General features: G+C 39.6%; 5 protein-coding genes and 1 long non-coding RNA gene across 13 annotated transcripts; 3 read left to right on the forward strand and 3 right to left on the reverse strand.

Annotated features, from left to right (window-relative positions):
• Positions 1–10,392: 10,392 nt before the first annotated feature.
• LOC135427136 (kelch-like protein 26) lies at positions 10,393–11,936 on the reverse strand. The gene is made up of 2 exons (XM_064680557.1): positions 10,863–11,936; positions 10,393–10,800 (listed from the first exon to the last, which is right to left on the reverse strand). Exons 1-2 carry the CDS (start codon positions 11,741–11,743, stop codon positions 10,536–10,538), a joined length of 1,146 nt encoding a protein of 381 aa, XP_064536627.1. The 5' UTR covers positions 11,744–11,936; the 3' UTR covers positions 10,393–10,535.
• On the forward strand, positions 11,924–15,625 carry LOC135427137 (uncharacterized). The gene is made up of 3 exons (XR_010435993.1): positions 11,924–12,070; positions 14,675–14,772; positions 14,824–15,625. It is a non-coding gene; the product is annotated as an uncharacterized LOC135427137 (long non-coding RNA).
• Positions 15,626–17,602: 1,977 nt separating this feature from the next.
• On the forward strand, positions 17,603–18,785 carry bug (thioredoxin domain-containing protein bug). Of its 2 annotated transcripts, none has more exons than XM_064680425.1 (2): positions 17,603–17,738; positions 17,797–18,785. In XM_064680425.1, exons 1-2 carry the CDS (start codon positions 17,699–17,701, stop codon positions 18,675–18,677), a joined length of 921 nt encoding a protein of 306 aa, XP_064536495.1. In that variant the 5' UTR covers positions 17,603–17,698; the 3' UTR covers positions 18,678–18,785. The 2 variants fall into 2 exon arrangements, with proteins under 2 accessions (XP_064536495.1, XP_064536494.1); XM_064680424.1 differs by having other exon boundaries at positions 17,684–17,738; positions 17,794–18,785.
• A 147-nt stretch (positions 18,786–18,932) lies between these two features.
• On the reverse strand, positions 18,933–25,011 carry Mlf (myeloid leukemia factor). 7 transcript variants are annotated; one of them, XM_064680418.1, is made up of 5 exons: positions 24,857–25,011; positions 23,336–23,565; positions 22,760–23,279; positions 21,225–21,500; positions 18,933–19,629 (listed from the first exon to the last, which is right to left on the reverse strand). In XM_064680418.1, the coding sequence occupies exons 1-5, from the start codon at positions 24,910–24,912 to the stop codon at positions 19,479–19,481; spliced, it is 1,233 nt and encodes a 410-aa protein (XP_064536488.1). In that variant the 5' UTR covers positions 24,913–25,011; the 3' UTR covers positions 18,933–19,478. The 7 variants fall into 7 exon arrangements, 6 of the variants coding, with proteins under 6 accessions (XP_064536488.1, XP_064536487.1, XP_064536491.1 ...); XM_064680417.1 differs by lacking the exon at positions 24,857–25,011 and adding an exon at positions 23,625–23,781; XR_010435977.1 differs by lacking the exons at positions 21,225–21,500; positions 24,857–25,011 and adding exons at positions 21,837–22,028; positions 23,625–23,785 and having other exon boundaries at positions 19,443–19,629.
• A 145-nt stretch (positions 25,012–25,156) lies between these two features.
• On the reverse strand, positions 25,157–26,061 carry LOC135427016 (trypsin alpha-3). The gene has a single exon (XM_064680426.1). It carries the CDS (start codon positions 26,059–26,061, stop codon positions 25,279–25,281), a length of 783 nt encoding a protein of 260 aa, XP_064536496.1. The 3' UTR covers positions 25,157–25,278.
• A 1,286-nt stretch (positions 26,062–27,347) lies between these two features.
• On the forward strand, positions 27,348–27,844 carry lambdaTry (the record flags this gene model as incomplete). The annotated part of the gene is made up of 1 exon (XM_064680636.1): positions 27,348–27,844. A coding segment is annotated over exon 1 (468 nt), but the record flags the coding sequence as incomplete, so codon positions are not given.
• Positions 27,845–27,849: the final 5 nt, after the last annotated feature.

Consider the following 27,849-nt stretch of genomic DNA (forward strand, 5'->3'; position numbering starts at 1 on the left):
TCGAATGGAGAATTTAGAACCACAAGCCAATGAGTAAGTCCTAGTGGACTTTATTTAAGCTAAAAAACTGATTATTGAGTCAAGTAAATTATATATTTAAGAAAAGCTTATTTCAACTTATGGAGAAAATTCTTGAGAACTTTCTTATAGTTGAAGTATACCAAAACTGATTACACTTTTATTCTTATAAGAAATCTAAAATTAAATTTTTCAATGAAACGCAAATATCATAATCTGGAAAATTCGTTACAATATTCAAAGTTGTCGATATATATCGGTATGTTCAACATTCCTTTTGGGAAGTCTAGCTATTTATTTATTTAAGAGACCTTTGATCTAGACTAACTGCTACTGATAGTTAATATTTCCGATCTTACCGATCTGTTAAATAATTCAAAATTATCGATGTTTATCAGTATGTTCAGCCTTAAGAATGGAAATCATGGTTACTCTAAAATCTAAATATATTTGGTTATTTTATATACTTTTGATTCGGAGCAACTGCAACTGATATCTGTTTTATGATAAATCACCGCCTTAGATGCATTCAGGCAACAGCCCGGCAGTTATCTTTCATTAGGTGTCCTGCGAAAAGCCTGGTTCAAGTTAATAGTTGACATTTTTAATTCCAACCCATAAAAGTAATGCAAATTGAATATCTAAAAAACAAGTACCACCGCTAGATGGCGCGCTACTACCTGCCCCCTTTTGCCAGCAGGTGGCGCACAAGGTCTAAACCCCAGGACACTTCAGAGCTGTGTGAGCTGATGCAGTTGTTTTCGGTTAAGAGTCGCGTTTGAAAAGCGCAACACAAACACACAGCAACAATAGAGCAGTGTGTGTGTGTGTGTATGTGTGTGCGTGTTTGTGAGGGCTTTTACAATCCTATTAAAGTATCAGACAATCTAATCACCGGCAGCTCAAAAACCGCGCACACGCGCTAAACGTTGCCAGAGGACCGCAAAGTAAGCCATGTAGTTGGGCGTAGAAGAAGGAGTTGAAGCTGAAACCGGAAGGGGAACGGCAACGGGTAGTTGTTGCGTTGACAGCGCCCCATTTACAGAATACAGATACACAATCAGATAAGTACAACAAAAACAACAACAACAACAACAGCAACAGGAACAACGCATTACAAGCGAAATGTCCACTAAAACGGCTGCCACTTGAACAAAACCAAAGCCGAAGGCCGACGCAGCAGCTGGAGAGGGATTCGTGGTAGCAGGAGTAGGAGCAGGAGCTGGAGCCGAGGCAGCCACTAAAGCTGGAGCAGGGGAAAGAGCAGAGCTATTGCCGTAGCTCTAACCATGCCTTTCATTTTGATGGCCCACTAGGAGAATGCCGTTTGCTGGTTTTGGCATTGTCTCCGTTTCAATTCTGAGGCCATGGTCTGTTGTCTGGTTGTGTGTGATTCTGTTGGTTGTTGTCTGACTGCTGCCTGATTGTTGTGGGTCTGCGTCAGTTTAATTTGAATACACTTAAGTGTACTGCGGTCTGCCAGGGCCGTCACAAGAATTTCCAATTGAAAATCACTTCAGGTTTAATTTGATTGCCGCCGCTGTACGCCCCAAGTCCAAGTCGAAAGTCGTCTGTAAGCAGCTCGCCAACCTAAATTCCTAGCTCCACTTTAATCACATTTTCCTCGGGCATTAATATTGATGAAAACTTGTTAACTTTGAATAAATCGTAGTCAACTGAATCAGTAAATAGTCCAATACGTAATACAAACGTTCACCAAATGTAAATGTGACTTCTAAATATTATTTCGCTGATTCAAGACCTTGGAAGTCTATTATTTGCATCTTGGAAAAAAAATATCTATTTGAGCCCGCAAAAGTGCATTTAGAGTCCTGTTCGGTACGAGCCCAAAATTGTATCCTATTCCAGTTCTAATTTTATTATTGTGATTGGTTATGGTAATTGGTAAGATAGTACGTTTTGAACTAGTAATAAATAAAAATCGATCTATAGAATCGAATGAAATCCAAAAAATGTTTGCAAAAGTTCTGATGTTACCCCACTCGTCCGTTTTGTCAATTTAGATCAAAGTGTACAAATGAAATTTTTTGATGGCAATTTATAATCTCTATTCATACAAAATGGTAACTCGTTAAAAGATCTGGCTTTATTTTACTAAAACCGTACGGACTTAAGATCATATACACTATATAAATTTTGTTGCTGCCCAAAAAACAGTTTTATTAATACGTTTCAAGGTATTTTAAAGTTAAGATAAACCTAAAGATAACAAATCTTTCCTGTTTTTTATACCAGGCAGTTTCATTACTTGATTACTTCAACTCTGGTGTACGAGAAAGTACAGCAAATAAATGGGAAAAAAAGAAAAACGCAAAGAAAATGGCCGCAAAAGAAAAGTTGAATGGAATGCGCAACGCAAAGACCTAGGCTGGGTATGTTAAGCAAAACTAGGCAAACAACAAATATTCGTACGCTGAAGCTGAAATGCCCTTACCAAACAGTGCTGTTCATAAACTACGAAGACGAATATGAAATATACTTTATGGATAAAATGGTATTTTTGTAGCTTGAACAATATTTTACAATTAGCCAAGTACGTGCATGCCACAGTGCGGCATTAACAAGTTGCGAATTATAAGTTGTAATAGATAAGAGATTGGCTTTTGCTTTTTACCCAACAAGGTGCAGCTGTGATCCTTTTGGCAATTTTTGGAATTCCAGGCTAGTTTTCAGCTGTTTTATTTTGTGAACTTCAAGCTGAAGTCTAAGACATTGGACATGCAACCACCGGAGTACAGGGTATACGGCCACGGCAGCAGCAAAAAATTGGATTTACATTATTTACAGCATATTACACACTGACGCAGCAGACGAATTATATTGCGCATCGATAGAGGTGGAATACAAACCCGTCTGTACATACATTTTGTTTGCCTGCGACGTGGCGTATACGTAACGCAACAAATGAAGGATACGGCGCATGCGAAGCACACGGATTCGACAGGACGCAAGCAAACGGATCGGACCCTTTGGGGCATGGAAATTAATTAAATTAAGTCAACGAAAAGTGAAACGGCATAAGCGAAAACGCAATACAAGACACACACACTCGCACACACAGAGAGGCAGGCAGACAGCGTCCCGTTTGTAGCCTGGGCCAGGACAGCGGGAAGCTTCGCCCGCAGGCCTGATGTCAGGACGCGAAGTCTTTGACATTCGTCGTTCGCCGGCTCCCTCATCACTTTGATGCCAGCGCCAGCTCACAGGTCTACCCCTACACCCACTAACCCTTCGCCTGCTCCATCCTGGGAGTGTGTAGCGATAAGCTCGCTTCGTTATAATCCTAATTAAATATTTAGGTTTACTCTATGGCTGTATTTACTTTTTGCCTCGTTCCTGTTCTGCATCTATATGTGTTTTTCTTCTCTTCCTTTCGCTAACTCACTTTCCTTTGCCGCCGCTGATGCCGGGTGCTGGATAAGCGCTTGGGTCACTTGTCAAGGGTTAATTGCATTAAAGTTATGACAATTGCCAACAAATTTGATGCTCGTGGCTGAAAGATGTAGACAAAATCAACTCAACGGATTGTGTATTGTGCAGCCGAGAAACTAATTAGCTTAAATTGAAAGCTTTATCCATATCAAAGTGAGCCACTTCGAATGTGAGAATCGCATAGAAATGCGCAATGTATTTATAAAAAGAATAACCCGAAGTAAATGAAAAATATTTGTATCTGGCTTGGCCTATTAAGAATACGTGGTTTAATTAATTTAATTTTTTACACAAGTTATAAAGTTTGTTCTAGTTCAAAAGTGCTTCAAGCTTTAATCCCAAAAATTGTTCTTAAATGTTTAGAAAGTACATTAGATTTGTAATTATGTTCTTCCAGCTACATTCAAGCATGGAACAGGCAAAGTTCAAAGGTTTAATAAACCTAATTTGTACCTTTTCTAGTTCAACCCCTATCCATATTAAGATAGTTCAGTTCTAAATTCAAGCTTTAAGCAAGAATAGTTACGGTCAAACGCCTAACTATTCAAAATTGGTTACAAAATGTATCAATTTTCGTGGGTTTCGACAGGAGAAACAGCAAGCACCTCAATTAGACTAGTTGTCTAATAAAACCAATTTCGTCTTGGCACCCAGACCAACGTCTGGGAATCCCAGCCCAACCCTCGGCTGCAGTTCTATGGCATTCTGTCTGACATCCTTCACTCCCGACCGTAGCTGCCCCAACAGCTTGTGGATGCCACTATCCGTGCTGCTTGGCATTGTTGGACGTCTGCCGCACTTGAAGCAGCGCGCAATTTGTTTTAATCAACAAAGTCAAAAAGGGGCACGTAGAGGAGCACAGTGCACAAAAATTAAATAAACTTTGTGTTGCGCCAACAATTTGCCCAGCATCTAGGAGCACCACCAACAGGAGGAGCAACACCACCACCACCAGCACCGCCAGCACCACCGCAGCCACCGCTTCAAATGTCTGCGGCTACATTTTAGGGCGGGAGCTCAGACAAAACGCTGACAGGCAGCTTAAATCTGGGACTGGGAGCTGGCAGGACGCACGACGTGACTGGCCGTGGGCAGCAGCTACTTCCATTCCAGTTCCACATTCAAAAGGGCTTCCCCGACAACAGTTGCAATCAGTTGCCCGCTGAAATCCTTTAACTGTTTAATATTGCAACGAAATGAGATAAAAGTATTCTTTAGTCCTTTAGGGCTTTGCAGCAGTGCAAACAAATTAAGCCAAATTGCATGAGTTGGCAAACAATTAGCGAGTACCCACACTCAACCTCATTATTCGTATAACACTCTATTCACATATATCTATATACATTGTAAGCCAGGCCAATAAATGAAAATTCCTCGAATGTCCATAAATTTTCACAGCTACTGTGATACATGGCGCCGAAGAAGTCTCCTTTTTTTGTAGATATCCAAACATTTTCTTTTCTTGTGTGTACACTAATAAAGGGGTATATGCAATACTTCAAGTGCTCGGACATGGAATAAAAAGTTTTGTGGAAGAACTAAACATAATTATTATTTAGGATAAAGTCAGAAAAAACAGTGTTCCTTTTTTTCTTGCAGTTATCCACACATTTTCTTTTCTTGTGTGTACACTAATAAAATGTACTTCATTTCTTGGAAGAACTTAACGTAATTAATATTGAAAATAAAGACTAGAAACGGAGTATCTTTTGCTTACTTCTTTTCGTCTAGATATCTAAACATTTTCTTTACTTATGTGTACACTAATAAAGGAGTATGTCGAATATATCAAGTGCTTGGACTTGGAATGAAAAGCTTAAGCAAAAAATGTTCTTCGTTTTGTAAAAAATCAAAAGTAAATTATTATTTATTTCTATTATGCGTTTCTTTTCTTATATAAATATATATGCTATTTTTTAATTGATAAGGAATTTTGCACAAAAAGAATTTAGAACAATTCAATTCCTACGTGTTAAACTTACCCTTTGTATTTATTTTTAAACATTTATACATAATCCGTAGCATATCCCAGGATTCAAACCCAAGTTCTTGATGTCCAGTTGCATCAAAAAACAAAAATTTAAATTAGAGCCAAAGTTTGGTAACTAGAAATTCTGAATTCTTTAAAATTATTTTTCCTATGTATACAAACGAATCAAAAAAATTAAACATATTTAGAAAAACTAAAAAAAATGTTAGAAAATATAATAAATTTAATAATATAAATACTATATTAACATTTTTAGTAGACACAAAAAGAAATATTGCTGATGTTAGTTAGTTAGAAATAAACAACATTTAACACCAAGAAAGAGTTGATTATAAAAATATGTAAGTGCTTGGGTAGCGCATCAAGGAGTCGTTGTATTCACGCCATAAATGTAGAAAAAGTTTGTTATAACTGTTTTGTATTGCCTTTCATTGTGTGTGTTATCAATAAAGCAAATTGAATTTGGTGCGGTACAAAAAGTGTCACTCAGGTCGATCGAGATAAATGCCACAACACAGAATACCAAAGGTGGGTACGGGGCGAGGGGGCCTGGGGCGGGGAGCGGACCATTGTCTGATGTTTGATGATATTGTGAGGCTGTAACGAAATGTCAAAGCACTTGAAATGGGCAAATTAAATTAATGTATTGAATTGTCTGTTGGCCAAAGGCGATTGATAAATGAAAAGGTTAAGTCGCAGGTCAAACTAGCAGACATACCGAACGTGACCTACCTCCTCGCCCGACCTGTGTCTATGGTTAATTTGTTTTGTTTTCATTTTTTTATTTATTTGTTAAACAGCTACAAAATGTAGACATCCAACGGGCATCTGTGATTGTTGCTGTCAGCCTTTGTTGCTTATTATTTATCATCCGGTTAAACTCCGCGCTGCCTCTCCGAGGTTCATGCTCTGCTGCCCAGATGCAATGAATCAAAGTAGCTGCTGCCTGAGTGTGTGTGTGTGTATGGTTGTGTGTGTGTTCGTCTATGCCTCAATAGGTACAGCAACATGATTTATTATACGCCTGCTCCTATTTATGGGCGTGGCACCGCCCACAGGCAACATAAATCCCGTTTGTAGCAATAGACTAATGGCTGCAAAAAAAACATTCAATCGATTGTTAACAACTCATAAAACAAATAATTGTGCGGCCCGTTCCATAGTTCGCATACAGGCGGGTATTTTCGGATAATTGGAATATATATGAAAAGCCTAACAAAACGATTTTACTCACATTTTAAATATTCTAATTATTTTTGTGAACGACAAATTTAAATAAAAATAAAAAAAGCATTTACTATACTAGAGTAATTCTTTTGATGGGCTTTCCAATTTCAAAGCGTCCCTAACGCCTTTCTGACCTAACTACTCCACATTTCATTAAGAGCAGCCGGAATCCCAGCTACGAACCGGTTTTTCGAGACTTCCATATGAGCCATATCTTTAAGCATATCTCAAACTGTATAACTTCCGTATTTATATATATTGTAAGCTATTTATTTTAAAAATGTTTAAAAGTGTTTTTAAAAGAATAATATAGTTCCAATATACATCAAAAAGGCCCATCTTCGAACTAGCAGTAATCGTCCATAGTGACATCTCTAGTCTCTATCGACAACTTGTACCAGTTAATGCAATCGATTAAATGAGGGATAAATTAAATATAGAAGGATTTTTAGCAAGTTCTATTTAACCATGTTTAATAGTTGTCATCAAATGATGTACTCTAGAAATAGTTTTATGTAGTTTTGGGTTATGTAGTTTTGGGTCTACAGCTCGTACAAATATTGAAAATATATCGATAGGTCGATTCGATAACTTAGTCATACAAAAACTTTTCACTTCCTTTAAAACTGCTGCAGCCATATAACAATTTGCGAGCAATTAAAGCCGCATAATTTCTGGCAGCCTATGCGCCGGGGCTCGTTCGTAGACGTGTCTGCCTTCCTCCCCCCCCCCCCTTCCCCCTCCGCCTCCTACCTCACTCAGTCCACTATCCCCCACTTGCTGCTGTCCCTGACATTGTTGGCGTTGGCTAAAAATTGCAATGTCATTGTTGCGAGAGACAGCGGGCGGTGGTGCACAAAAACCATGTGGCTAGTAATTCATTACCCCGACCACACACACACACACACACACACACACACACACAGCAATTCGCATGGCCGCCACCGACGCCATTTAATGTGCAAACAAAAGGCGTTGGCAACACAAAATAGGAAAAAAAAAATTAAAAAGGGATATACAGCAAAAAGAAATAAAAGAAAAAAGAGAAAGAAAAGCTTGTCAAATGTTATGAAGTATTTGTAAAGTGCAGACGGCGCACAATGGCAAAAAAAAAGATACGTGGGCGGGGGAAGAGAAAATGCTGTGCTCTATGCTAAAAGTTAAAATAACGAGCGATAATTAATGGAATGACAACATAAAGCAGCCAACAATTTCAACAGTTTCGAATGCTGAGGCGTTAGGAGGACTTGCAGCTGCACACCCGCTCCCTCCCAACCACACACACACATACATACACACACACACACACAAATGCACATACACATCTACAGCTGGGCGTGTGAATCGTTATCGAAGCCGGGCGCGAAAAAAGTTGAAGCGGAAGCAACGCCAATGCCAATGTGAATGGGGCATGTGAGTGGGGTATGTGAATGGGAATGTGAATGCTGTCCTGAACAACCGGAAATGCATTGTTTCACGCGCAATTTCATTTTGGTATTTATTATGCGCAGAAGTGTCCGAAAGAGCCCGAAGTGCGGCACACAAGCCCCGCAAGTGGCTGGCATCTCCTGACAGCAGGCATTTAATTAATGCAAAAGTAATCAAAAATAATTAATTAGAACTGTAGGAAGCGCTTAGAGCGCAACTCCAATAGATTGCAGCATACCTGGCACTCAAGTATGTCGAAATCTTTTGAAATATGCATAAGCATAACAAAATTTTAAGCTTACTATTGAGCAAATATTTTGCCTAGCATTAATTAAAGAATTTTTAGTTTTCGTTTACAGTCTTATGAATTTAAAATGCTTTATACGCATAGAAAGGGGTTAAAACAGAAAAGAAAATATACTTTAATAAAGCTTAAAGCATTTTAATTGTTGCGAATATTTGATATTTTGTTTTTTAATAAAAGCACACATTTCTTTTCATGCATAGTTAACAATATTTTTAGCATACAAAAGACTTTCAAATCGACTTTAAATGAAAGTTATCTTGAACTTAATTAAATGTTAAAAATGAAAATTTGATTTTCTCTGTTTAAAAAGCTATAGAAAAATAACTAGCTAAACATGTATTGTTATTGAGTCAAAATATATAATAGATATATATGGATATAGATTTAAGTATACCTGAAAAAAAAATTAAAAGCCTACTTAATATACAGCTGCACAACTCTAACCTTATGTGAAGCAAGGTTTTCGTGTTTAGCAGATGCACCTTTAAACTTAGCGATATAAATAGTTAGGAAAAGAGAGGACAAGAAAAAGAGAGAGAGAAAGAGATAGCATTAATGTGAAGCTAATGTGATTTTAAAGCAATTTCAAAACAATAGACAAATAATCTTAAATTATTATATGAAATTAAGCTTAATTTCAAAAGTCCATTAGATAAAGAACCCAAAGAATATACAAATGTAATATATATTTCTAGACTCCAAACGGGTAGAAGAAAAGTGGTCCAGATGGATCTGAAAGTATGATAGCTAAAATGGCTTAAATTTGAAATGTTTATTAAAATGGTATTAAATACATGCTCAGTCCAAAGCTGGTAAAATAATTTATCGCTTTTGGAATTATGCTCGGCATAATCTTAAACTATTTGCAAGCGGCTTAAAGCTACTTTTGCCATACATAATTATGCAAATTTTTTGGTATAGGCGGCTTTCGTTAGCCTAAGCTGCACTGCTGCATTGCTGGCATTGCATTTATTAGCTGAGCATCATTAGGCCAAACAATACAACAACAGCAACAACAACAGGAACAGCAACAGCAGCAACATTTGCCAGCAATCTCGCTTGCGCAACTTTGCAGACATCTTTTCCTTGGCCGCACAACATTTTCAATTTGCCAACAAGGGGGCAGGTGGTTTGGCGCCAGGTGGTTTCGGTCACAGCACCAGATACGAGTAGTTTGCTGCAGGCATTCTGGTGGCAGGATGACAGAGCGGGGGGCGGTTATGTGCGTGGTTAGCGCACAAGCAACGCCGCGAGCATTGAAACCAAAACAGGCGACGAGATGACGATGTTGACGATGTGGTTGCACTTATTCCCCATGTTTTTTCGTTGTTCATGTTGTTGCTCTTGCTGTTGCTGTTGGGGCTGATGAGGAAATTGTTTTCAAAAATTACAAAAAGCTGCAGAACAGGCAGCTACGCGGACATACTTAGTACAAAGTATGTATGTATGTGTGTATGTATATCGTGACAAACTTTGCCAAAAGTGTAGAATGTCATGTACAAATTCCAGCAGTTGGGGTTTATGTGTCCCGTAAATATTAGTAGATCAAATTTATAAAAATATTTCAAATTAAAAATAGTTGTCGATAACAGTATCAATCGCAATGGCCAAATAACCCAAATCCGTAAAGCGACGAAATCGACAATCAGTGTAGTAAAACTCGGTTATATGTGTTAAAAAAAGTCTTATTTCAAATTTAAGCATAAATTCTCATACGTTGCAAAATGTCAGTTGGGTTATTCAGCAACCTGTTATTTATTTATGCTTTAATCATTTAAAATAGTGTTGCAAAGTACCTTTAAAGCTTGAAGCAGACGTTTTTTCTGCTTTACAGCACACATCTAGCACTGTGTTTGATGTCACCTTAAAGTCGTATAAGACCTAAAGTTTTTAGGTCTTATGTGCGCGATATTCTTAAATATGAATAATGTTTATAGAAATGTACACAATTCTGTATATAAAACATCGCTTTCCGAAAATATCACTCCATAGATATTTATAAAAACTGATACAAATAATCGCTTATATCCTATCTAATAAAATTTCTGCAAAGATTAAAAATAAGCATGCAAATTGTCTTGCTCAACTTAGCAGGAAATGGACGTCTAGTTTTCAGAGCGGCTTGTAGGGGCAGGTAAAATGCTGCACCTGCAGGTCCTTCCAGGTATAGGCGCCGCTGGTTTGCAGCAAACGCAAATAAGATAGAAAATGTTTGTACGTCAAATCATCAGATGGATCATCGGGATGTGCCCTGTGATAGGCGCACTCAGTGTGGCAAATGAAGGGCCGTCGCAGAGGCACCTCTATCTTAAATATGTCGTATAGCTGTCCAAATAGCTCGGAGCCATCGTTAAAGATCAACAAGGTGTAGGCTGAGCTGTTAGATACAAATTGTGTTAGCCAAAGGTTAAGCAAGCTAACAGGTGTACGGCTACTTACTAGGCTTCGTAGATGATCTGCTGGAATTCGGGCATCTCGATGATGCAATTGAGCGAGGGCTCGTCTGTGGGCGCCTGCAGCTCCATGATGAATGTGCGGGGCAGCAGCAGGAGACGCACCGTCTCCATGATATCCAAGGTGTGTTTGGCCCGTGCCGCCCAGTCGTGGTTGAGCCAGCGCACAGCGGAAAAGAAGATCTCCTTCTCGCTGTTGACCGCCACATTCACAGAGCTGAGCAGGCAACGGACATGCTGCAGCGGCAGTTCAACAAACTCAACGCTGGCGACCAGGGTGAGGAAGAAGCATTGAATGCGAAGCAGCATGGTGGTGTCCAGGCCCAGCAAGGGCAGCTTATCACCCAGGTTCAGCGCCTCAAAGGATACCGCAAAGGCCTGATCCTCGCGAAAATCTTCAACGAGGTCCAGACAGAACCACACCTGCTTGACCAGCGGCTCGATCTCGAGGTATATGGCTGCCGCCAGCACTTGCATTATATGGCAACGTTCCAGCTTCGCAACGGGCTTATTTATCCAATCGCAAACGCGCACCAGTCCCTCCGCCGGCACCCGATCCTCGGGTAATACCAGCTCCCGCTGTCCCCCCTTCAGGTTGTCCTTGATGAACTTCGATTGGCACATGAAACGCAGCCGATTCACGCATATCTGCTTTGTGCCCAGCTTCAGCACCAGATCTGTGGCATCATTTCCCTCCCAAAGCTCCAGCAGCAGCGGCACCAGCGAGTCCTGTTTCCTCATTTGAAAGTCCTTCTCGGATATGTCCCATATGGGCAGCTGATTGCCGCCACGAAACTCGCACAAAGCAACCTTCGGCAGGCTCGGCTCAAGGGCCAGTTTCTCCACAGTTTGCGACAAGTCGAACATTTTGCTTAAAAACTGGAAATTTTGGAAATATTTCGTAGTGGCAGACTACTGAGCATGTGTGCGTGTACGATTAAGATAGACTTCCAACTGATTTTAATAACAAATGGTTTTTTAATAAAGCCGTGCGCCCTTTTGGGTAAATTGGGTAAAGTTGTTCAAGCAGAAAGAGAGAAGCATAAATGGAACCTACAGTATGTACACTCAAAAAAAATTATCTAAATTTTAAAGTTCTATTATATTTAAATGGTAAATATTTTAAGATATTAAGAAATTAAAATCTTTTGAATTTTTTGGAGCGAACCAGAACGACAAAATGATCCGAGTCAAGTATATATTTCTATGTAAAATAGAATTTTGTTTAAATAACTATCCCAATGAAAGTCGATAGATATCGAACTATCTCAGTGCTTATAGGAGCTAAAAGCACTAACATTTCGTTTGCATCATCCTTTCATAGCCATGCCCAAGGGATTAAGTTACTGAACAATAAGTTATTGTAGGAATGGCTAAAATATTCTCCATAATCAATGCCTAAAGTCTAGGCTGGCATACATATGGCATAGACAATTTGAAGAGCCAAATGTCAAGATTTGAAGGAGCTCTCGAGCTCCTTGTTGTTCGCTAACATTTTGGCCAATTAGACGCACAATGGGCCCCAAATTATGCAACATGGCGCGACAAATTCAATTTGCTATGCCCCAAACACGTGCCCAACAACAGCAAAGGCAACAACAGCCGGGCACAAAGTGAGGTATACACACACACACACACACACACACACATTTGCACACAGGCATGGGCAGCAGTCGAGCGACACGTCGAAAGTTGTTCAAAAATCCCTGGAGAAATTAGTTTGATTTATGTTGAGTTTCCGGTGCAAATAAATTGCCAAGTTTACAGGGCTCGGACACGGGACGCAATGCGAACGCATAATTGATAATGCGAGCGGCGTAGAAAACGGCTTTTAGGTAAGGGGGGCACCAGGGATGAGGGGCAGCATTCAATTGACGCTTGTTCGCTGCCGTCCAAATTGTGCCTAATCCAGTTGAAATGCCTGTCAAAGTCACAATGAATCTGTAAAAAGGCATGCTAAAAGATTGTACATGTGGAAGAAAGAGGATAGCATTAAATAAATAAATATAGGCAATTAACAGGAGCTGCAAGTTGGACAGGTTTCTTAACTTTTTTCATACGCAAAACCAAATACATACATTGACAATTTTCTAACCGTAAAAACCTCGTAATAAAGTATTGGCATTGCTAGCATAACAGAATGCGGTCACACTCTGCTGTTTGTGGTCATTTAATTGGATTGCTACACTAATTATTGTGAATATAACATTTTAAATTTTACACCATACATTTTGTTTAAAGCTTTAAGACTATTTGAAAAAGCAATTCGCATTTAAGCGCTGACCCAATAGTCTCTGTCAACTGCGGTTGACTGTCGGGACTAAAAATCAAAATCGGTTTGCACACGGCAAATGCAAAACCTCAAAATCAATTAATTTTATTGGCTGCACCCTTTTTTTTGTTTTCCAAACTGAAATGTCATTGTGGTGGAAACTATTCGAGAATACGTTGGTGCATGTTGTGTGGCACACTCTTAAGGGATTTACTTACAAAAATCTTATCAGGTTTGCAACGCAAACATTTTTGAGTCAATTATAATACTGAGATATCGTATACTCTTGAATACTCAATTTTTGAAGCTTAGAAATATTTGTAAATAACTTTTGCATTATCAACAAATCGAATCACTTGTTAACTGACTTAAAAGATATATACTAGTACATTAATTATATACCTAAGACATTTGTCAATATAATCATATGAATATCCATTGTATCCATTGCTTTGAGTTAAATAATGCTTTAATATATCACAAAAAGACAATTTTTACAAAAGTGGATACCTTAATTCAACAACATTTTTGGACTAGTGCCCTAAACTAATTACTTTATATTTTTCTAAAGTAAACATAAATAATAAATAAAATATACAGACTGTTGGAGGATTTGAATTCTAATAAATCAAAGTGTTTGGTATTCTTAATTATCGCTTTTATAGTATAGATCATTCGAAAAACCTGTACCAACTCTTTGATATATTTTAAGTTAAGCAGACGACAAATCTTAAAAAAAAAAAAAAACATTTTAACTATATTGTCTAAATAAAAGGCAGAAATAGATAAAGAAAAAGTGCATATAGACTGGCTCGCCACTGGCTGATCAATTGAGTACTTCCTGTGGTAAGGGCATATAGACATAAACATCCTTTCGATGGTATCTTTCTTGTGTTTTTCCTTTTTTTGGTTCTTCCAGCTTTTTTTCGTGTTTGCCATTGGCCCACCCGACTGACATTGACAAAAGTGCAAAGGATTAAAAGTTCGGCAGAGGCAGGCAAAGCTGAACCAAAAAACACAACACACTAATACACACACCCTCTGTCACACACACACACACACACGCAGAGAGACACCTTTGTGGGCAGTCTAGGACCGGTACGGGTAAGGAGCTGCGGCTGAGTGAGAAATTGAAGTCACGTAGCTGTGTGCAAATTTTTTGTAGGTTTGACACTAACAATTTTTTTTTATTGGATTCCTTTTTTTTTGTGGATTTTTTGTGTCCTTATTTGGTTATGTTGTTGAATTTAATTTTTGCTTAGTAACCAGCCGCACTGTGATGTCAGGCTGATTAAATTTGCCAGCATTTACGTGATTTCAATGCGTAATTTATGCCAGGTTCCGGTAGCCTCAAGTCGAACCCATTGCCAGCCATATGGCTTAGCCGGAGCCCAGAAAACCGAAAAGTTTTAATTAGTTTAGTGTACGCCTTCAGCAGGCTGTCAGCGTTGTCAGGCAGCCCATTTCAATGAAGAGTTTTATCTTTTATTTATTCTTTATTTTTTTAAGCACACCCATATTTATAGATATACAAATAGTATGTGCCGCCGGTTGTTAACGTGTGCGCCAGGCTGTTGACCAACTGCGAGGCGCTGGCAATTGAGGATGTGTCCAGACATTACAGGTGAGAATCGTCTAGCTCTTGGTTCCCAACTAAATAATACCCTGTACCCAGCTCTGAATTTCCTGAATATACATATATTTTGACAGCGCCCATAAAGATAGCATTCAAATATGTGAATGTAACAAAAATAAAAACTTTACCTCTTAAAATGATCTGTGCTTGAACTAAAAGAATGTACGGGATAACTTTCACTTTTTGAATCATATAAGATATGCTAGATATACATATATATATGTGATAAACGGGGGTTGTTAATCGATTCTTATCGATTGTGCCAAATGTTAACGCTTCTATACCAAAAAGCCTCTGAGAACTGAGTCGGACAGGTTAAACACATGGACGGCTATCAAGAATATAGTTACTTTATAAAGGGTAAAATCTTACCAATATTGCTTAAGCTATGAATGTTAAAAATGTTTAAAATGGCTAAGCAACTTAAAATTGCTCAGTTTTTGTATGCTTTATAGCACTTTCATCGTATCTACTTGGCTCGTTTAGAGATCTTATCGCTGCTGGCCCGCTGCCTTGACCAAACTCTGCCATTTCCTATCCAATTAAGCAGACGTCGTCGACGGCCTGTCAGCGGCGTGCAAAGGTGAAAAGTTTCAGTTGATATCAAATGTGCCAAACCATGGCGAAATCGCGTGACTGTCAACCAGTGAAATTTTCTGGCTGTGAGCAGCGTGCAAGACTTCTGTCTAAATACCCTTGCAGAGGATACATTTCATATGCATAGCAGTGCAAAGCTTATGGGAATATTTATTTACCGCGGAAATGTGGCAACTCTATCGATCAGTTATCGGACTAGGAATATGGTCATCAGTCAGTATTTTGTCAGCATATCAATCTGTTTTTGTACCGTAACAACTCTAACGGTAAGCATTTACATATATTGAACTGGTCTAATAAGCCGATAACTGGACTTTTTGTCAGCTCGAAAGTTATCGATTTATGTAAATAACATATATGATGCGAATGCTGAGCGCGTAGAAACGGACTGCAGTTAGGGTATTGAAGCTTCGGCTGTTCAAACTGGATTCTTTTTATTTTTGTTGTCTTTTTGGCTCGCAGCCCAATTTAATAGTTTTTCGATTTGTTGAAAGCAAACGCCAAAGCATAGAAAATAAATTGTCACAAAATGCTGGCCAACTTGAGCAGCGGCAGCCGGCAGCAGCAACCGCAAAGGCTGGCAAAAGTTTGCCTCAAGACTCTTACAGAGAGCACTCAACTCCTTGGTCTTATCTTTATCAGTTGAAGAAAAGCGCAGCCAGCTTTGTTGTTGGTGTTGTTGGTGTTGTTGCCGTCGTCAGCGTCACATATCGAGTGCCTGGCCCTGCAAGAAGTTCGACGACTTGGTCTTCGACTTGGCGACTGGCCCCTGGCAACCCCTCGCAACTCGCACCGATGCAGACACCAGAAATACTTCCGATTTGGCCGACAGCCCACGCTCAGACCGCCCACAGACGCCGTTCGCATTCAAGTTGTAAATAACTAGGCATCGAAGTGAATGGCAAAAATTTTCAATTGAATTCATTTGATTGCAAATGCCGTTGCCGCCGCTCCACGCAACTGCCCCCAAGAAGATAATTATCCACGCATTTTCGGTCAGAATAAAAGCACTAAAAAATAAATAGAGTCCAAATTTTCTGACTTGTGTATGCCCTTTAATTGGAAACTTTTTGTATGTAACTTCACAGTTAATTGTCTTAAAATGTACGTATTTATATCAATTCTTTATCAAAACTGCGGCAATTGATGAAGGGTAGAGATTCTACACATCAAATTTCTTTTATTATAAATGCTGAAAAAAGAACTCTTGGCAATCGAAATTTATCGATATTGGAGAAACGGAGTACAGTTGGCCCATTATACCCGTTTTACTGTTGTTTAATCCGCACAGGGCATAAGAAACAGGAAAACTACTGACGTTTTAAGATGGGCCCCATAAAATCTCATAAATGCGCATAAAGTGCCTTTTAACAGCACAGTTGGCTTGTCGGCGTCATCATCATCGTTCTGTAACTAGTTGTAAATATGCTCAACATGCACTCAATGAATGAAATGTGTGCACAATGTTGAAAATAGTTGTGACACCCCCAAGCCAAGCCCCACCCCACGCCCCTTAAAAAGAAAGCCACAAAAGGTCGCACATTTTTGTTGCTGTTGTTGTTGTGCATACGCCTGGCATGGCCTGTGCGCAGGCAGCTTGTAGAAGAACAACTTCCGCTTATATGGACACCACTTCAGCATGATAAATTGATGTTGCCGTTTTTAAAAACGAAAAAGAAACAAATATAAACACCGGGTCTCCGGCAGCAGCAACAACAGGCTGTACGCCTGATGTGCACTTGACTATTTTATACCCGTATTTATAGAGTATATATATAGTGTATACAATATACACACTGATATCTACATATGATTTTACCCTACAAATAGTCTGTCTTATGTTTAATTCTGGCAAATGTTCTAGCAATACATGCTTCTCGGATTTGCATACCCCATTTAAAATTTGGTTAGGGTATACAATGTTAACTCAAAGTGCTGAGTAGGAATAACTTTGCGTCTGTTGTGTGCGTTTGGTGGAGACAGGCTGTGTGCGTGTCTATGACCCTGCATAATTACCACACTGTCGAGGGACAGGCAATAACAACGCATCAACTTGCGGTCACATAAATTTTGCCCTTAATTTATAAAGTTTACCAAAAGGATACTTTAAATTTGAGCGCGCACGTTTCGTAGCAATGAGCTTTACAGCGCTGTCCTTGGTATTAAATATTTGTCAATAAGAATATGCTGTACAATTTAGGTATTTTTTGTTGGCACACATTAAAATATAGTAAGTGTTGCCTTTAGAGTTATTTAGTATTAAAAAGTATTTTGTCGCTACACGCATGCAGCCACACTGTATCCAAGCAAAACAAAAATGCATCCAAATGTAAATTTATTAATATTAATATTTTTGGGTGAGTTTTTAGCAAAAATGTATTATGCTTCAATCAAGTTTTCTATCTGTATAAGTAGGCCTGTTTGCGGTGCGAGCTCAGGCAGAGCTGTCTGGTCTGCTGGGCATCCTGCAATACTTTGGTCTCAATCTGCAATCGAACGGCACAGGATCTGTGGTGCTGGGCAAGATAACCCGGGGCCAGTGCCCCTACAGCTTCGAGTCGTATGCATTGATGCAGGATCGACACATCTGTTATCCGGATGACGAGCATATACTGCATCTGTCGGAGCTCCCGCAGCAACGCAAGCCTCCGCTTATGATCAAATGCCTGCAGCCGGATCCATCGCCGCAAGCTGGCGTCGTAACTGTGCCAAAGCTGCTGATCATGCAGAGCGCCAAGGACATTGTGAATCTTCTCAAGCCAATTGGTAATGCTACCAAGCGACACGAACCCGGCAGCTGCGTTTTAGTACACTTCTGCACGCCCACCAGCTTGGAGTGCGCTCGCGTGGCGGCATATGTCAATCTCTTACCACATCTGTTTCCAACGCTGCCAGTGGCCTATATTGATGCCTACGAGTTTACACGTTTTAATGCAGAGTTTGGCATTGCATCGCTGCCCACGCTGATGATATTCCATCAGGGACGCCCACTTATCAAGTATGATCCGCCTAGTAATGAAAATGTCAGCGTGCCCAGCTTCATAATGCGCCACACGAACCTCAAGTATGTGAATCCAAGGACCCTACGTCCCTATATTCTGGCGTGGGCAAAAGAGGGACCGCTGGTTTCGGTACCGACAGTGACGACAGATTTTTATTTGATCTTGGCTTGGGCGTTTATACTGATCTGCCTGGCCAACTACGTACGGCAGACGCTTTTTTGGAAGCAGCTTGTGGAAATGGTGCAGCGCAACTGGCGAGAGTCCGAAGAGACGCAAATGGAAATGATTGATTAGACCAACTTTGGCCAGAGGGGGATAAATTAAATAATTATATATTGTTTACGCTTTAAATTTACTATGTGTGTATGTATTTTCGTTTAATTAAATTCACATAAACATTTAGTTATGCCTTAATAATATTGGTTTTATAGTTTAGGAGGCGGCTTAATCCTTGTCGCTGCAAGATGTTAAGCTTACACTCCTCCGTATAGAGTTCAGCTTACGCTCTATAAATAACTAAAATTTTGAGAATATTTTAAACAATTCAACTTAAAATTAGCTTTTTTAACTTTAATACAACTAAAAATTTTCATTAACATTTTAGATGTGGGTGTTGGGGTTATGAGTGTTTGTATTGTTCGTGTGGGGTGTGAACAGTTGCCCGGCGTCCGAAAAACTATTGATTACAAAGCCTTATCGCAGATTCGCGAGCCTGCGTGTCACGCTCTGTGCCAAATATATATTAATACAAAACTAAGACACGCGTTGTCGCTAAAAAATATGGAAATAGTCAATTTGATTTTTGGTTTGGCCTGGCCAAAAATCATTCGTATAAAGTGGGGAAATCGCGCACACTGCAGATACGCGAATCTAATAGAAGGTAATAACATATAATTAGAAATGTGTATGTGTGTGTGTGTGTGTGTGTGTGTGTATGACTGTGATCGTTTATCGATAACATGTACTATAGGTTTGCGCTTTGCAATTGGAGGCTAAATTAACACTGTCTGTATGTGTTGGGTATGTGTGTGCTGTTAGGTATGTGTGGGTGTGTGTGTCAGTTTTAAGTGTATGTGTTTCCTTGCCCACATCCTATTATTGAGGTTTATTCCGCTTAGCCGATTTGACACGGGGCTCGCTCGCATCCTCCAATCCACGTGTAGCGCTTGACTGTTGGTGATGATGCTTTAGGCGTTGCTGGCGACGAGCGGCAGCGGGATTTGCAGCATAGGGATGTGGATGTATGCTGTTTAAAGAGAAGAACACATTAATAACATAACGTAACTGGCAGCGTAAAGAATACGTAAATATGTAAATAAAATATGAAAACGTAAGAGTTTTATAGAGTAATTATAATCATTCCGTACACAGGCCAATTTGAACGTAAATGTTAAAATTGTGAGAGCGAGGCGAGGCGATAGTGTGTTATTCAGATGACAAAGAGTGGCATAAGCTGGATGAGTGGGCGGGCGGGCGGTCGGTTTCGGTCGCACCGTTACGTAATATGAAAGGTACGCAGTTAATGTTTGTTATTGCAGCAGTCTCCCCCACGAAAGACAACAAAACGTAGCAGCAGCAGCACCGCAGCAACAACAGCGTTAGAATTTTGATAAGCGTAGTAGTTGTGTCACGTAGTACGTAGAGAATATACATGTGAGTAACGTTGACCAATTAAGCGTTATGTGGCGTGGCGTGGCGTAGCGTAGCATAACGATGATTTAATGCGTAAGAGGTAAACGAAAACGTAATGGAATTTGTCTAAGGCAACCAAACAATAAGTGTCCAACACGCGGCTCTTACTATTTTTGGTATTTTATGTGAAGGGCTTACGTAATACGCAAATAAGACAATTGTGACAACATGCTGATTACGTGTACGTCGCCTTATTTGTTTTACAATAACTATATAGAGAATGTGTGTAGTAGTAGAATTATGTACATAGCTGTTATTTGTTTTGGGGTTTTGCAGGCGGCCTTACACGTAACATGTGACACGTAACGACGTGTGTGGCGTTGCAGATGTGTAACGTAGATGATGCGTAGCGTCGCAGCGATGATTTTTCATGGCGGAGCGCAGCGAGAAAGAGTTGGAGCGTCGTCGCCAAACGCCGTGACTGGTTAGTAGGTAGTTGTGATTACGTAGTTGGACGTAGCGCGTCAATAATATCGCTGATCTTTGCTCAATTACATTGTGGTGTGTATATTATAAATTTATGTGTGTATTGATTATAGTTTATGATACATTATGCATATATATTTCTACTTGCGATAGAAACGTGAATTATATAAACGCCAATCTCTGCATTAGAATCGAAATATATATATATACATTTGTATTTGTTGGTAGAGAGGAGAGAGAAACAGAGCGAAATGTTGTTAATAAAGATATAAAATTTATCATATGGTTTAGGAACTATTTTTTAGCGTAGGAAAAAGCTCAAAATGGTGAACAGCCAAATAGCACAACGTAACGAAGGGTAAGGATTAATAACGAAAATTCGACTTTTGGTTTTATAAATTTAGAATTTCATAGGTTTCTTAAGAGGTTCAAAATTTATTCAGGGCAAGCTAACGGAGACGGCGATTTATTGTTCTATATGCGACGATTCTATAGTTTACGAAGCTTGATATGTAATTAACAGGCAATTGACGTAAGGTTAACATTATGATAACACAAAGTTGTCTATGCATTACAGTTAGGGTAGCTAACAGAGAGTTTTTCGATGCCTTTTTCTAACTAGGAAACTAGGCAGGTCTCTGGGGCCTATTTGTGGAAATATGTATTTTTCATTTGGTTGAAAGTTGCAGTTGTTGTAGTCTTGTTTTGCTTATGCGAACAAACCTTGGCGTGCCGGCAATGCTGTGACTAGCGCTGGATACGGTGGCCAACGGTGACGAGGAAGGCGTACGTAGCGGGCGACGGGGCGTGGCCAAATGCTGACCGTTGCGCATATAGGCGCGACGCGATGCTGGCATATTTCCGGTGCTCAAATAGTGGCTGTTGTTGTTGTTGTTTGTTACGTCGAAGGTTGGGGGCGAAGACGCTGCTGTTGTTGTATTGGCACGACGTGGCGAAGTTGTTGTTGTTGCTGCTGCTGCTGCTGCTGCAGTGTCGCTGCTGTTGTTGTTGTTGGTGTCGCCGTATGGAATCGATTCGAAGAAAATTTAAAAGAGATTACAACAAAACTCATTTGCCGAATGTCTTTCGGGCACTTAAACTGTGTTACTATGGGTAGTAAACGGTTGGTAGTAGTAGTGGTAGTTTTTTTTACTTTTTAATAACGTTGCAATCCATTAACGTAACGCGTTGTGGGTCTTTACGTGTAGGCATAATATGTATGTTTATGGTATATGAAGGTATATGAACTAAAAATAATATTTAACTAACTAAAAAGATTTGCATTTGGAAAATTATGAAAATTAGAATATAATTACAAATTGCTTTGCCGCCTACCTCAAATTGTTCTCATTTTTAATTTATCTTTTAGTATTTGAACGTAGTAGGAATGTAAAAGCAGAAATTTTTGTTAATATATGCAATTGCATTGGGATTCTTTGACTCTGATAAATATATATATATGTATACATATTTATATATAATTAGTAAAATATACTGTATGTACTTTGCTTGAATTAGTAATTATATCTGCAAGTAAATACAAACGTTTTAATTTAGCGGGCATCGTGACAAAGAAAGGGTACAAAAAGGAAACAGCCTAAATCTGAACATTGTGTTATGATCGTGTCTTGGACATGCCTTGTGCAAACAATCTGCAGTCAATTTCAAATCAAATTGTTTCAATTTTATGAATCAAAAACGGCTTTGATAATGTTAACGATCCCTAAAATAACTGAATCGGCGCTCTGTAAAGTATTATGTCTTGTCATGTTGCACAGCCTTTAGTAAGCGGACGGTTTAAAAATAAATAAAGGACAATTCCAATTGTCAATATAATGGCAATATAATTGTATATAAATTTAACGAAGTGTATAACCAATAGCATAGCAAAGTTCTATATTAAAGATTTAAATATGTTTCCTAACATTCTTTTATCCATAGGTAAGAATTCCGTTTATTATATCAGCGGAAATTGGATTCCGGCTTTAGTATCGCGCTGTTATGAACATGCTAAGCAAACAGCAACATATTAAACTAATATTCTAGCATAGAAGCTGTCGTGCTTTAACCAACATTGCCACAAGACATATCCAATTTGTTAATATTTGTGTTAATCATTGCGTGTTAAAGGCCAAAGCTTTTGAGTGTCAAGTGGAACGAGATGTTAAAAACAATCAAATCTAAAGCAACTCACTAAATGCGACGCGTTAAACCTGCAAACGACTGACTGGAGAGATATCAAAGTCACTTAAGCTCACCTGCTATGCGGTGCTGTTGGAGGCGCTGGCAAAGCGGGCAATTGACGGCCTGTGCGAGGCGGCTCTTGAATCACACAATCGTCATCGTCGTCGTCGAGCGGCTCAATGGTGACTGTTGAGCCGCCAGCAGTTGGACGAGCGCCGCGTATGGCCTGCATGCCGCCATGGCCACTTCCGTGTGGCATGATGCCGCGTGTGGCGCGAGTGGTAAACTCGCGATCAAACTGCTCGGCCTCCTCTTCGTCCAAATTAATAAACTCCTGACGCTCTTCCAGCTGGCCAGAGCGTAGATCCTGTTCCTTTTCGATAATGTGTGCGCGCTCGCCAATATGATGACCGATGGCCATTTTTTTAAGACCCGAGCGCGAATCTTGTACGGTCTTGCGTGTCTCACGCACACCTCCAGGTCCAGTTTTGGTGCTAGTGCTAGCCTGATAAATCTGCGGGCGTCCATCTGGACCCGAGGACATGGTCATCACGGTGCTTTGGCAAAACGATGCGCCATTATTGGCGCCAATGTCTGTAGGAGCAAAGAATAAGTTAAGAAATTCTATTTTTAATTTGATCAACACGTACCGGCATTAATCAAACGATTAAAACCGGGCATGGCTGGAAATCCAAATAGACCGCCGCCCATGGGAGCCATAGACTGTTGGCCGCGCTCCATCAATGCGCCCTGCTGAAAGCCAGGATCAAATGGCGATGGTCCCAGCATATTGAAAGGATCGGGCATAAAAGAGTTCATCAAGCGGTTCATCGAACGCATTTGCATATTCATGGCGTTCATGTGGTGGTTCATGTGATTGCTGTGAATACACAAAGAAAACTCATTTAGTTTTGTTTAACTTACAAGAAAATTACAAACTTTGTGTCCATTTCGTGATTCTCAGTTTTTTTCTTACGGCTTGAATTTCGTTTGCGTTTCATAACTCAAATAAATTACGCCGAAATATGGAATAACAAAATCGAATGTTGTCTGATTTAACATTTCAAGAACTGAAAACTATTCAAATGAAAACATAACTGAAGGGTTAGGGATTGTCAAAACTGACTTGATATATGAAAGTTAGCCTGCTGTTTATACGATTGAAATTTACAATTCTTAGTTACGTTTATACGGTGGCCTTTTTGGCGACAACAGAACTTTAAAAATGTGTTTCAGGTTCACTTTTTTGAATGGCTGTGAAAACTCTTTTAAAAATATCAATATTATTGTCAAACATAAAAGTGATTTTAGTTTATGACATAGTAACACAAGTAATGGCTGGAGTTTGGTTTGGATATTTTATAAATCAATTTGCAGTAGGCTACATGTTAAGGAGGTCCGGTCCGATCAAGTAATTAGTAAGTAATTAATTGCATGGTCAGACAGACAGATATGGTTATATCGGCTTCGATGTTGATACTGAACAAGAATATTTAACAACACAATGGACTCGGAGATATCTGTTTCGACATGTTATACATTCAGTGACAAGCTTACTTTGAAAGAGATTATAGGTAAAAAAAAAAACATATTAAATAATTGAAAAATTATTTTCAGTTGCCGCCTGATATAAGAATAAAAATGTATTTAAGTAAGACGCAAATGACATAATGAATAGAATTAAAAGAAAATGACGTTATGTTTTAAATCTACAACATGATATGACGTATAAGCCTATATGTTGTTGTTATTGCAATCAAGCAGAACTAATCTCAATTATATTTAGAGCCGCAAGCGTGCAATCGAAAATATCGATTAATTGCGGGCCCTCGTCTTGTCTTTTCTTCCTGCTGCTGCGACTGCTTTAACGACAGCAAGCTGCGCACTCACACTCACTCACACACATACACACACAAAACGAAAAACTGTGTTGTGTGTATTGTGTAAAATTGACAAACACACCGCAACGCATGCACTGCCCAGCGGAGCACCTAATCAGCAATTGAATTTAAATTTAAAACCTTACAACCAGCAACTTCAAGCCCAATGTCTGGCTCATTTCCTACATTTGGTCACTATTCTTTTACAATTTTCTTGCAAATTTTCCACGCCCCAAAAACAACAACTACTTAGCTGAAAACCAACATCGACATGGTTATTTGCCAACTTACTTCATGAATCCAAGATCATCGTCGAAATCGCCCATTAACGCACCAAATAGCGACATAATTGTATTATACCTTGTTTACAATCCAGCAATATTACAATTTTAATTCTTGTCTCTTTTTTTCTTTTTTGTTATAACTTCACGAGTTTTCTCGAAGGCAATGTGACCGCGTGGCAGCAATGGTGAAATATCTAAACGATGTGACTGTGTGAAAAAGAAAATACCGTAAAAATACTGCAAGTGCTGCCAATTTAACTCAAATTAAAATAACTGTGTCCATTTGAATTAGCTTGGAGATTCAAAATACTTTTGTAATGCTCAATTTATTTGTATATTTGGTATAAATTTATTTATAAGTGTTAAATTAATTTGTTCGCTTATTTTGTTCATTTTTTAGCTTGCATACACGACATAACGCCTGAATCTTTATAGATAGGGGGCAGACTGTTCTTCAATCCAAGAGGTGTGGTGCCTGACACTTGTATACACGCCAGGAAAGCCTTCCCGAGCGCAGCCCACGCCCCAGGAGACAATGCCCACTAAAATGCCATCCACAGTCAATGGACCACCGGAATCACCCTGACAGGCATCTTTGCCGCCCTCCTCAACGCCAGCGCACAACATTTCATCGGTGATAGTGTAATCCTTGGTCAGATACTGGGCGCCACAGGTGTTGGTGTCCATAATTTCCACTTCAACCGCACGCAACATGGCTGGCAGTGCTTCATCCTCCTCGGTGCGCTTGCCCCAGCCGCTGACAATGGCATGAGTGCCCGGCGCAGGCGAGTCAACAGCCAAAGCAATCGGCTGCACTAGACTGGAGTAAGCCAATGGTTCAGTGGTTATAATCATGCCCACATCATTCACATGGGTCTTCTTGTTGTAGCCACTGTGATAAATCAGCTTGCTGACCTTCACGCCCTGCTCATCCAGATCGGCTATGGAATTCTGTCCGGCCACAATACGTATGTACGAGGCGAAGCGTCCCTTAATGCAATGGGCAGCGGTCAATACCACACGTGGTGCATAGATGCTGCCACCGCAAATGTGCAGCAGCATGTACGTTTCCAGACGCACCGACACCTGATACGGATAGTTCACAATATCCGTCTCGATGCCGCCCACAATGTGGGTGCTAATGGAGGCGCCACTGTTCAAGGCCGCCAGGGAAAGCAGCCCCAAAACGATTAATCCAAAACACGACGACATTACGCAAATTCAAAGACTCTAATGTTAATCAATAGATGGCACACGGCTTTATATATGGGCAGTGCTGTGGTTATCGCTGCTTACCCGAAATCGCACGAAATCCACGAATACCCACGGATTTCAATTAGGGAATTCTACGATATTATAAAGTTTATGTGACCAACTGTTTTATATCCATTATAAACACGGCGGTCGGTGGTCTTCTAAAGAGAAATTCTGACCCATTATTAAACCATAGCCCCATAAGCTCTACGATAAGTCTTTAACGATATAGCAAAATAAAGGAACAAAAAAGAAAAACACAATTCAAACAAACAAGTTCACATAACTGACATTATTTGGCATATGTAGTACTATACCCTCAAAAAATTATCACAAAATTACGTTGAGTCATTTCATTTCATTTGCAATGAACTTTGCTACTGCCCTGAGATGTCTGCGATTTAAGTAATCTTATTCCGAAAACCCTTAACTCGTCTATAGATTAAAAACGTCGTCGCCCGGCTGTCGAGCGCTGAGATTTATAATCGGGCCCGAGTAACCAAGCACCAAAAAAATGCTTCCTTGATAAGCGTTAATAGCTAAGATTTTTATGTTTCCCATATAATTTTTATGTTTCGATATAAACAAATATTGGACTACTACTATATCGTAATTTTATATGGAAGCCAGTTTGCAATAAGTTTATTTTAAGATTACGCTGACATATAGGTACTTATAAATATGATTGATGAATCAGACCAAAAAGTAGTCGTTGGTGCTTACCCCCTAGATCATATAAGTACACGCTTAGTGCTTAAGTGACAACCTTCTTGGAATGAATTAAATTATCGCATCCAGTACACTGCTAAAAAGCTTAGAGTATATGTATAATGCATTGTTTCAAATATTATTTACTGAAATATGAAAATGTAAATATGTTTATTTTAATTAATTTTTCGAAATAGTTCTATTTACTTTGCGAGTTTTAATCTATCCCATGTCATGTATCTTCATCTTCATCTTCATAGTATTTAGATATGATGACTGTTATTTTCTCACTTCGATTATTTGTTATCGACCCTAATCGTCAAGTGTGACCGTTAGATTTCATAGCGATCAGCCTTCGAAATTTAGCAAAATTAGGTGATCGTATCACAAGCACAGACCATCGATAAGGATAAGATAAGCACCAAATTAACCTTAATGTCATTCCGGATAGATTTATGACACTTCAATTATTGCTTTGATATCGATTGATTAAGGAATTAAACTATTGATAAGCCTTCTATAAAAGCACACAGCACTCAAAATTTCGCTTTAGTTCTTAGAAAAGATGTTTCGCATCTTGATCGGTTTGTGCCTTTTCGGATTATCGCTGGCTGGCACCGTTTTTCAGAGCGGTGTGCCCATGCCCGATGGTCGGATTGTGGGTGGTCAGGATACGGACATTCGCAGCTATCCGCATCAAATATCCATGAGGTACAGGGGAAATCACAGATGCGGAGGCTCAATAATTGCCACCAACATCATCGCAACCGCTGCTCATTGTGTGAACACGCTGTCAGGTGTGGCTAATCTTACCATAATAGCTGGAACCACCCAAACAATCTGGCCAAATGGCCAGGAGTTGGCGGTACGCGAAATCATCATACACGAGAAGTACAAGTCCCTGTATCAGGACTATGATGCCGCCGTTCTTGTACTGGATGGCGATTTCGAGTTCAACGAATCTGTGCAGCCCATCGAACTGGCCAAGGAGCGTCCGGAGCATGGTACGCCCGTCATTGTTACCGGCTGGGGCACGAC

This window comes from Drosophila montana, unplaced genomic scaffold (assembly GCF_035044405.1).
Source record: "Drosophila montana isolate Dmon_TW-CO22-7 unplaced genomic scaffold, ASM3504440v1 contig_2127_1, whole genome shotgun sequence".
Lineage (NCBI taxonomy): Eukaryota > Metazoa > Arthropoda > Insecta > Diptera > Drosophilidae > Drosophila > Drosophila montana.

Bases quoted from the DNA above. Each gene is read 5' to 3' on its own strand.
- LOC135427136 (XM_064680557.1), bottom strand. From the start codon at position 11,743: ATGTTCGACTTGTCGCAAACTGTGGAGAAACTGGCCCTTGAGCCGAGC. The intron at 10,801-10,862 runs GTAAGTAGCCGT...TGTATCTAACAG, and splicing joins CAGATCATCTACGAAGCCTA to CTCAGCCTACACCTTGTTGA.
- bug (XM_064680424.1), top strand. From the start codon at position 17,699: ATGCATCCAAATGTAAATTTATTAATATTAATATTTTTGG. The intron at 17,739-17,793 runs GTGAGTTTTTAG...TATCTGTATAAG, and splicing joins ATTAATATTAATATTTTTGG to TAGGCCTGTTTGCGGTGCGA.
- Mlf (XM_064680417.1), bottom strand. From the start codon at position 23,686: ATGAAACGCAAACGAAATTCAAGCCGTAAGAAAAAAACTGAGAATCAC. The intron at 23,566-23,624 runs GTTTGTAATTTT...GTGTATTCACAG, and splicing joins AATCACGAAATGGACACAAA to CAATCACATGAACCACCACA. The intron at 19,630-21,224 runs GTTTGTTCGCAT...CTCTTTAAACAG, and splicing joins AGCATTGCCGGCACGCCAAG to CATACATCCACATCCCTATG.
- LOC135427016 (XM_064680426.1), bottom strand. From the start codon at position 26,061: ATGTCGTCGTGTTTTGGATTAATCGTTTTGGGGCTGCTTTCCCTGGCG.